This window comes from Coregonus lavaretus (genome assembly GCF_964263955.1).
Source record: "Coregonus lavaretus genome assembly, contig: HAP1_SCAFFOLD_1287, whole genome shotgun sequence".
In the NCBI taxonomy this organism is placed as follows: domain Eukaryota; kingdom Metazoa; phylum Chordata; class Actinopteri; order Salmoniformes; family Salmonidae; genus Coregonus; species Coregonus lavaretus.
In genome coordinates, this window is record NW_028161555.1 from 105,001 (window position 1) to 115,000 (window position 10,000).

At 50.3% G+C, this 10,000-nt stretch overlaps 5 protein-coding genes across 5 annotated transcripts; all 5 read right to left on the reverse strand.

Annotated features, from left to right (window-relative positions):
• Window positions 1-244: 244 nt before the first annotated feature.
• LOC311120426 (histone H3.2) lies at window positions 245-655 on the reverse strand (the record flags this gene model as incomplete). Its single annotated transcript, XM_084195023.1, has 1 exon — window positions 245-655. The coding sequence occupies one exon, from the start codon at window positions 653-655 to the stop codon at window positions 245-247; it is 411 nt and encodes a 136-aa protein (XP_084051149.1).
• A 482-nt stretch (window positions 656-1,137) lies between these two features.
• Window positions 1,138-1,524, reverse strand: LOC311120422 (histone H2A; the record flags this gene model as incomplete). Its single annotated transcript, XM_084195019.1, has 1 exon — window positions 1,138-1,524. The coding sequence occupies one exon, from the start codon at window positions 1,522-1,524 to the stop codon at window positions 1,138-1,140; it is 387 nt and encodes a 128-aa protein (XP_084051145.1).
• A 797-nt stretch (window positions 1,525-2,321) lies between these two features.
• On the reverse strand, window positions 2,322-2,945 carry LOC311120411 (histone H1; the record flags this gene model as incomplete). The annotated part of the gene is made up of 1 exon (XM_084195009.1): window positions 2,322-2,945. The coding sequence occupies one exon, from the start codon at window positions 2,943-2,945 to the stop codon at window positions 2,322-2,324; it is 624 nt and encodes a 207-aa protein (XP_084051135.1).
• A 2,433-nt stretch (window positions 2,946-5,378) lies between these two features.
• Window positions 5,379-5,753, reverse strand: LOC311120415 (histone H2B; the record flags this gene model as incomplete). The annotated part of the gene is made up of 1 exon (XM_084195013.1): window positions 5,379-5,753. One exon carries the CDS (start codon window positions 5,751-5,753, stop codon window positions 5,379-5,381), a length of 375 nt encoding a protein of 124 aa, XP_084051139.1.
• A 766-nt stretch (window positions 5,754-6,519) lies between these two features.
• On the reverse strand, window positions 6,520-6,831 carry LOC311120417 (histone H4-like; the record flags this gene model as incomplete). Its single annotated transcript, XM_084195015.1, has 1 exon — window positions 6,520-6,831. One exon carries the CDS (start codon window positions 6,829-6,831, stop codon window positions 6,520-6,522), a length of 312 nt encoding a protein of 103 aa, XP_084051141.1.
• Window positions 6,832-10,000: the final 3,169 nt, after the last annotated feature.

The following is a 10,000-nucleotide window of genomic DNA, read 5'->3' on the forward strand; positions in this document are numbered from 1 at the left end:
GTTGTATATATATATATATATATATATATATATATATACACACACACACACACACACATTGAAGCTAGACTTCAGGCAACGAAAAGGTACAATACGTAGCTTTTAGACGTGTTAGTGAACAACATACATGGTGGGTAATGTAGAGGTGCGTGTATACATGGAACAATTGTGCCTTTTTGATGGAAATATGGAGGTGGCTCTTAAAAGAGCCTTTGGGGGATTTTGGAGTTCAGGTCATCCTCATTTATGCGCGCTCTCCGCGAATACGGCGGGCCAGCTGGATGTCCTTGGGCATGATGGTCACCCGCTTGGCGTGGATGGCGCACAGGTTGGTGTCCTCGAACAGGCCGACCAGGTAAGCCTCGCTAGCCTCCTGCAGGGCCATCACAGCGGAACTCTGGAAGCGCAGGTCGGTCTTGAAGTCCTGGGCGATTTCTCGCACCAGGCGCTGGAAGGGCAGCTTGCGGATGAGCAGCTCAGTGGACTTCTGGTAACGACGGATCTCTCTCAGAGCCACGGTGCCGGGCCTGTAACGGTGAGGCTTCTTCACACCGCCGGTGGCCGGGGCACTCTTGCGAGCAGCCTTAGTGGCGAGCTGCTTCCTGGGGGCTTTGCCACCGGTGGATTTGCGAGCGGTTTGCTTGGTTCTGGCCATGGCGCTTCTCTGACAGTCGGGAGTATAGCCTCGAAATGCCTATGTGAAGTTTATAAAGCCGGCAGTGGCGCCTGCTGATTGGACACCATCTCCCCACCACCCCGATTGGCCCGTTGCGCAGGCCTCCTCCGTTGGCCATTGGACGGGAGGCCCGGCCTCTCCAAAATTCAAACTCCCGGTGCGCGCGCGCAATAGGACGCCGCCGGCCCTTTACGCATAATAATAGTCGCCAAAGTCAAGAGTGACATCTTTATAGGCACGTTGTAATCTAATGCTAGCCTGCTATGGCAAACGAGGCCTAGTAGGTGTTGTTGTTCATGGAAGGCCTCATGTGGGCACAGAATGTCGAAATAGTTGTGTATACACCCACTCAATGTGTAGCGGTCATAGAAAGGTACTTTGCGCTTTTGGAGAGCTAGGTGGTTGGCTCTTAAAAGAGCCTTTGGGGGTTGAGTAGTCAAGTTGAAGTCGCAGTAGCGAATTTACTTGGCTTTGACTGCCTTCTCGGTCTTCTTGGGGAGTAGCACTGCCTGGATGTTGGGCAACACACCACCCTGAGCGATGGTCACACCGCCGAGCAGTTTGTTCAGTTCCTCGTCGTTACGGACGGCCAGCTGCAGGTGACGGGGGATGATACGAGTCTTCTTGTTGTCACGGGCAGCGTTGCCGGCCAACTCCAGGATCTCAGCAGTCAGGTACTCGAGCACGGCGGCCAGGTAGACTGGTGCGCCAGCGCCCACACGCTCGGCGTAGTTGCCTTTGCGCAGTAGCCTGTGCACACGGCCCACGGGGAACTGGAGCCCGGCACGGGATGAACGGGTCTTTGCCTTCGCCCTGGCCTTGCCTCCGGTTTTGCCTCTTCCGCTCATATTGGTATCTTGAGAAAGTCACAGAAAGTCTGAATGAGCCGCTCGCCACTTCGAGAGCCGTACTTATACCTCGCCACAAGAGGCAACGATTGGCCACCGGGCCGGTGTGGCCTTATCCAATTGGAGCGAGGGACAGACAGACAGACAGCCCTAAGCCGGTTCCCACCCACAGGCAGCGAGTGAGAGGCTACTTTGTGTCCCTCCGACTTTGTTACTTTGTGTCATTTCGCGTGAGCGCCAAAATGTCCGACATGAAATCCTCACATTATTTCTCTCCAAATGGGAAACAAACAGCTGGTGAGGGTGCACTCTTGAGTTTGAAATCGAAGCCACTATAGTATTGTTATTACATGGCACTTGTAACACATCACAGCAGCCTGCCTCTGAACGGGAATAGCCCAGTGGCTCATATATAAATATGGCTGTTGAGGGTGCACTCGTGAGTTTGAATTCGAAGCCACTATAGTATTGTTATTACATGGCACTTGTAACACATCACAGCAGCCTGCCTCTGAACGGGAATAGCCCAGTGGCTCATATACAAATGGCTGGTGAGGGTGCACTCGTGAGGTCGAATTTCTAAGCCATTTTGGCCCTCTATTATATTCCTCTCCCTTCGCACACACCCAGAGTGGGACGATGTTGTGTGCGTAAAAGTAGCCTAGTGTGCGTAATTTCTTTTTCACGACAGATAGTACATGGAAATCAATGCGCTTTCTATGGAAAGAGGTGGGTGGCTCTTAAAAGAGCCTTTTGTGGTACAACATGTGTCGAGTAGAACACTGTTTGTAATAGGTTTACTTCTTCTTGGGGGCTGCCTTCTTGGCCTTGGCTGCCTTGGGCTTGGCGGCTTTGGGCTTGGCTGCCTTTGTAGCCTTCTTGGGGCTCTTGGCCGCCTTCTTGGCCGCTGCGGCGGGCTTCTTCACCTTCTTGGGGCTCTTGGCGGCCTTTTTGGGTGTAGCGGGCTTCTTGGCCTTCTTGGGGGACTTCTTTGCGGCGACGGCCTTCTTGGCTGCTACCTTCTTGGGCTTCTTCGCCGCGGCGGGCTTCTTGGCGGCCACCTTCTTTACTTTGGGAACTGCGGTTTTCTTGGCGGGCTTCTTTGCCTCGACGGCTTTCTTGTTGAGCTTGAAGGAGCCGGATGCACCGGTGCCCTTGGTCTGGACCAGGGTGCCCTTGGTGACGAGGCTCTTGACTGCGATCTTGACGCGGGAGTTGTTCTTCTCCACGTCGTAGCCGCCTGCCGCCAGCGTCTTCTTGAGCGCGGCCAGGGACACGCCGCTCCTCTCCTTGGAGGCGGTCACAGCCTTGACGATGAGTTCTCCTACGCTGGGTCCCGCTTTCTTGGGCTTGGCTGCTGCCTTCTTCTTGGGTGCCTTGGCCGGCGCTGCGGCTGCGGGTGCTGGTGCGACTTCTGCCATGTCTGTCTGTCTGTCTGTCTGTCGTTTGGTCCGGTACACACACACACACACACGGTCTGCGAGGAGTAGTTTGCTGTAGACGCTGCTCTGCGCTATTGAAGCTCCACACCGAGCAGGGGGCTGGCCTTAAACGCGACATGAGAACCATGTAGACTCAAGGCAACCAGCTCGGCTTCTCTGGGCTGGCCAAATGCTCTTTCACTTGTGTTTTCTGTTCGCCTATATCGGCCCGAAAGTCACCGACGGAGCCGTGTTTTTGGTCCAAAAGCGAACGGCCCAGCGAGCAGACTTGTCTCCGTTCAGAATAAAGTAATGTGGGCCGCGGAAGGGCCGTGCATTTTGTTGCGGCTCGCTCAAAACCTCACCGTTCGACTGTCGGGTGGAGCGGTGCGCACTGGTTTTCCTGTGCTATTTGTCTCCTAAATGGCCTAAAAGTGCATCCGATTGCGAGCAGCACTTGTTGTGTAGTGAGCCGAGATGTCTGGCAAGGGAATCAAATGGTTTGGGGTCCCCTGATGTGGTCAGGGGTGTTTTAAAGAAGCGCTCTTTTGGGGACCTTAAAACACATGCACCTGTGAGGCCTGGCTGAGACTAGTGTTGTACCTCAAGTTTCAGGTTGTATTCGTCATATGTACAGGATCCACATGGTATAAACAGTCCTACGACATGCTTACTTGCACTATGTGTGTGTGTGTGTTATTGTATTAGTACTTTTTGTGCACTGGCAGTGTGAGTGTTGTTGTTGTTGTATTTGTAGCCTACTATTTCTACACAGTGAGATTGTGTGTTGTCTTCTGGTAGGTAGGTAGGTAGGTAGGTAGGTTGGCTGTCTCTACTAATATATTGTTCACCTGCTTGACTCCGCAGCGTGACTCGCCTCGGTCTTTGTGTCTGTGGGTCTTGGTGTCTGGCTGGCGCTATGGAGGCTGGCGCCCCATGGGTCATGGCGCGTTGATATAGGCCTAGATAGAGGGAGTCTCTCTCTCTGTCTGTCTCTCTCTCTCTCTCTCCCCCCAAGTGGGACAAGGGCTGCATATGTGGTTGGACTGGGAGAAGAATCCCAGCAGGTGCATGTGGGTCAGAAGGTTGATTGCGGCCTCTTTTCTTTTCCTTGTTGTATATATGTATGGGGCGGCAGGTAGCTTAGTGGTTAAGAGTGGTTAAGAGCGTTGTGCCAGTAACCGAAAGGTGGCTGGTTCTAATCCCCGAGGCGACTAGGTGAAAAATCTGTCGATGTGCCCTTGAGCAAGGCACTTAACCCTAATTGCTCATGTAAGTCGCTCTGGATAAGAGTGTCTGCTAAATGACTAAAATGTAAATGTATAGGCTATCCCCAAGGTAGTCATTGGGATCCGCTGCTGCTCCAACGACTATCGCAAGGGCCGCCCGCTCGCTCACTGTGTTATACTGTGACTTGGCCTACAGACACATTCATATCCTCACGTGGAAGCAACTGCCTTAGCTGGTAGAGCACGGCGCTTGTAACGCCAAGGTAGTGGGTTCGATCCCCGGGACCACCCATACACAAAAATGTATGCACGCATGACTGTAAGTCGCTTTGGATAAAAGCGTCTGCTAAATGGCATATTATATTATTATATTTATCCTGTTGCCTCATGAGGGTAGTAGGAAGGAAAATACACTATGTGCCTCAAATGTACTACACTTTACATGGACATTTTGAGTCATGTAGCAGACGATCTTATCCAGAGCCACTTACAGTTAAGTGTGTGCCTACATTTTCATACTGGCCCCCCTTGGGAAACGAACCCGCAACCCTGGCGTTGCAAGCGCAGTGCTCTACCAACTGAGCTACAGGGGACTATATATGTATGATGCGACCTGGACCGGAAATGACCCGTTGGCAATAAGGGCTACGTATATATATATATATATATATATATGCCTACTCCTATTCTTCCTAGACGGGATTATTCACCCCCTTTTTATTCTTGCCATTATCGTTCTCATTCACATCATTAGGGTATAGTCCAATGATGGAGCGTCCATTCTCCCCGTCCGTGTCCTACCGATTCAGGAAGTCGACTCAAAATGACTATCCGCTCATTAAACGACAAAAGGCATTTCTTTCCATTCAAACCCAACAGACTGCTTTTTTTATTTACACCCTTTGTCAAATGGTGCCATTTTTCATTGCCTTCACCTGGAATGGAGGCCGACAAACATGGGTTACTATTCAGCGTGCAAAGACAACAAAAAAGGCGCGCTAAACCCCTACGCTGGAACGGGCGGGGGAAATGATACAATGTAGCCGTTCTCCGAGCCGGCGCGCGCCGCCCATTAAACAATGATACAATGTAACGCAGCCTACCTGCGCATTCATTCGGTGGCGATGGAAATGCTCTTTTTACTGACAGAGTGGGTGGCTCTTAAAAGAGCCTTTGGGTTAGTAGAGCAGTCCAAATGCGCTGTTTACTTGGAGCTGGTGTACTTGGTTACGGCCTTGGTGCCCTCGGACACGGCGTGTTTGGCAAGTTCACCGGGGAGTAGCAGGCGCACGGCGGTCTGGATCTCCCTAGAGGTGATGGTAGAACGCTTGTTGTAGTGGGCCAGGCGAGAGGACTCTCCGGCGATACGCTCGAAGATGTCGTTCACGAACGAGTTCATGATTCCCATGGCCTTGGAGGAGATGCCGGTGTCGGGGTGGACCTGCTTCAGGACCTTGTACACGTAGATGGCGTAACTCTCCTTCCTGGACTTTCTGCGCTTCTTGCCGCCCTTCCCTGCGGTCTTGGTGACGGCTTTCTTGGAGCCCTTCTTGGGCGCTGACTTTGCTGGCTCGGGCATGATGATGTCTCGTTGCTTCTCAGAAACGAATGAGGGGGTGAAGGGCGCTTACCCGTCTTATGAAGAGGAAGCTAATCAAAGTCGGCGGCCGTGGACACTCCCCTGCTTGCTCGTAGGCGCCCCTGCTATTTGCCCAGTGGAGCTCTAGCGCTCAAAAGAGCCTTCCGCTCAGAGGCTAGCTTCCCGAACAAAGACAATTGAGGGCGCGCGCGCGGGTCCTCACCCCCTCCCTCCTCTCTATAGCCTATGCTCTGTGACCGATGGGGAATTGTGTGTTTCAAAAGGGGGGCCTGAATAGTTGTCCGAATGGCACGATTGTTGTGCCACATAATGCTGGTGATAGAATTGCCCACGTTGGCACCGTCAGACATAGGGCTCCCATTTTGGACTGTGTGTGTGTGTGTGTGTGTGTGTGTGTGCGCGCGCGCGAACGCTGTCCCCCTCTTTTCGAGCCACATCTACCGACGGGTGGTGGTTTTATGTTGTCCAAATGCCACTATTGCTTGACCCAAAATAACAACGTCACTACACTTTGCCACTGTCAGATATAGGCCTCCCTCTGTGCGCTAAAACGGGAAGGGACATTAGAATCCGCTATTTAATACTCCCTGTCCACTCGAAGTGGCTCATACTTTCCTATCAAATAGCATACGGAAGAAAAGAAAAAAACACTATATGGAATGGGCCCTTTTGAAGCGGATGTGGGTGGCTCTTAAAAGAGCCTTTGGGTTCGAGTCGGGGTGTTGAGGTTCCGAAGAGAGTGCGTTTAACCGCCGAAACCGTACAGGGTGCGTCCCTGTCGTTTCAGAGCGTAGACCACGTCCATGGCGGTAACGGTCTTCCTCTTGGCGTGCTCGGTGTAGGTGACTGCGTCACGGATCACGTTCTCCAGGAACACCTTTAGGACACCGCGGGTCTCCTCATAGATCAGACCGGAAATACGCTTCACGCCGCCGCGGCGAGCCAGACGTCGGATAGCGGGTTTGGTGATTCCCTGGATGTTATCGCGGATAACTTTTCGGTGACGCTTGGCGCCTCCTTTTCCAAGTCCCTTGCCGCCTTTGCCTCTTCCAGACATGGTGTGTTCGCTAGTTGAGTTCAAGTGAATGAATGACTTCAGCGCCGGTGCGTGGTGCGCTATTATCTGCGTTTGGTCGACCTGATTGAGGCCATCGGCACAGAAAGCGCGCCTCTGTGATATGTTCGGAGGCGTTGCAAAGGGGAGGGCGCTCGTTCTAGGGGACTAGGGAGGAGCGATTACAAAGGTGACGTGAAAGCAACTACCGTGCGCGGGAAACATACTCCAATACTGATATAGGCTATGTGGAACACAAGGCCAAACGGTGACAACTGGGAGATCAGCTAGTACACTGTGTCCCTGTCCTCATATTGTTGTTGTTGTTGTTGTTGTTGTTGTTGTTGTTGTTGTTGTTGTTGTTGTTGTTGTTGCACCTGATTTTACTCATTGAGGACTTGCTAATTAGGTGACAGGTTGTTCAGTCAGCTGTGGCTCTCCAGGGCTACAAGAAAAATGGGTATTGTTGGGGGTAGGCTACTCTACCGCTGGAGTTGGGAAACACTGACCTAGTAGGATGAGTCTGTTTAGCTATGGAAGGACGTGTCGTATTGACTGTCATTAATAAACATCACTCTTCTTCTTTCTTCTCTAGACACCACTCGGCCTGACAGTAAGGGGGCCAAGAGGACCTGGGGTGCGGATGGGAGGGGTGGTGATCCCTCTGCAAGCTGGAGCGTTTACAAAATAGTTGTCATCATCCTTATGCCTAATGTGTGTTGCAGCCAAACAGCACACACTGTTTGTGTGACTCCCTGACATTACGCAATGATGTAAGCACATTTGGGAATGTCTTCCATATTGTTGCATAAAGACGACCGTGTGCATAAACTGTGAGACCGAGAGTGGCGTACCTTTACCCACACACACACACCCACACACACACACACACACACACACACAATGAAGGGATTGATTTCCTACGCATACAGAGGTGATAGTGATGTGCCAATATTGTATGGTACCTTTCTTAGCAAACCAATAATAAAGCTTCTTATAATGGAATTATTGTTATGATGTTGATCATTTGTATTGCCGCAGGATAGCCTCAGATGTGTCGTCAAAGAAAGGCCACAGAAAGAGGGCCCGTCTCAACTGTTCATTTCAAAAGGGACAAATTGGGGGGGTGCACTGATGCCTTAAGGGCCCAAGAGCACAGACTGCCACTTTATCATTCAGTGCAGTTGAACATCTCACATTTGACTAGCTTTCATAGGACAACTTATTGTTGCCATAATTGTCTCTTACCTGTACTTACTGGCTGCCGGCCCTCGGTGGAGTATATCGAGGAACAGAGGGTGCCTTTTAGGATAAGGACTAACAAGGTTTTGACTAGGTGGGATACAGCTACGACCGGAAGTGACTTTTCCCTAGCAGTTTAGGCTAATTAGGCTAGAGTGCAGATACTTGACATGTACAGTACAACAACAAATCACAGAGGGCCTGTTACCACACCCTATAGGCTTGAACATCATAATATCACAATATATAATAATACTCATACATAATAATCGAAAATCACCTTTGACTACAGTGACATTGGTAGTAAGTAGGCTACAGTATAATGGATAGCTACCCAACTGGGACAGAAAGTGGAAATTGAAGGGGGACACGCAGTGAGCAAAACTCCTAACGACATAAAAACACAGACACTTCAGTGGAACGCACAGGGCTAGACGGGAAGGAAGACGTGGAGAAGGACTATTGAAGAGGAGATGAAGAACACCGGAAGCATCGAGTGAAGAAATGGGCCCGGAACAGGGTTAGGCCGAGATGCACTGTTGACGCCCTATCCTTCATTTAGGACCTCAAAGAAATGAGTCAACTCCTATAGGGACTATTTTCACCGCCACCTGCTGGACCAGAGGTCATGTGGCCAACACTCTGCTTGAGATCATTAAGAGCTATAAGGAGTCCATCAACTACCTGGTCAGTCAAGTCATATAGGGGGGGATTTCATGGCCACCTGCTGGAGCAGAAGTCATGTTTGCCAACACTGGCCTTAAAATCATTAGGAGCTATAAGGAATAAATCAACTCATCATTCAAGTCATATAGGGAGGGATCTTAGCACCACCTGCTGGATCAGAAGTATGTAGGCACAAGAGAGCCATCATCTCTCAACCGGTGCAATTTCCATAAGTATGTGGTAATAAAACAAACAACGACAGCTCCTCATATAGGCAGTGGTTTCAAAACTCTAAGCGCGTGTTCAAGTAGAGCACACCAAATCATACATGTACTTGTTCATCACACTGAATCAGTGTTTAATCTAGAAATACATGCCTCGCGTTGCAATACGTGTTCTTGTAAAGTCATTGCTTTCCACAATGCAATGCTCACATCACTTTCCGTGTGATATTGTTGGTCATTTGTTCAAATGTATTTGACTATGACTTCATCCGACTGCTCTGAATTCATAATAACCTCACGGTTTGGTGTTAACCTACCGATTTTCAACTGCTACTGCAGTAATTGCCTACTGCAGATTAGGAACGCTGTCATGAAAATGTATGCTTGGGAAGTGTTGCTCCTGAGTGGCGCAGTGGTCTAAGGCACTGCATCGCAGTGCTAACTGTGCCACTAGAGATCCTGGGTCGAATCCAGGCTCTGTCGCAGCCGGCCGCGACCCGGGAGACTCATGGGCGGCGCACAATTGGCCCAGCAGTCGTCCAGGGTAGGGGAGGGAATGGCCGGCAGGGATGTAGCTCAGTTGATGGCGAGCATGGCGTTTGCAATGCCAGCGTTGTGGGGTCGATTCCCACGGGGGGCCAGTATAAAAAAAAAAGTGTATTCACTAAACTGTAAGTCGCTCTGGATAAGAGCGTCTGCTAAATGACTAAAATGTAAATGTAAGTCTAAAATGAGGGTAACTCCCCTTAAGGTAAATGTCTGTGTTCTGAGTGGCAAAAAAATACTGATTTTTTCATAACATTTAGATATGTGCATACTGCCTGTCCTTAGGCAACCGCATTTAGAAGGGAAAGAAGTGGAACAAATGAATACTTTTCTTGCTCTTCAATCAAAACAAAAGCTTCACAAAGTGGTGCGTTTTGCCCCTAAATGACCCCTGAGGATTAGTGTGTTCTCATTTGTCAGTAATTGACCCTGACATACTCCCTTTAAATGGTACTATTTTAGGCAAACGTATACTGTAATGTACTACTATTATG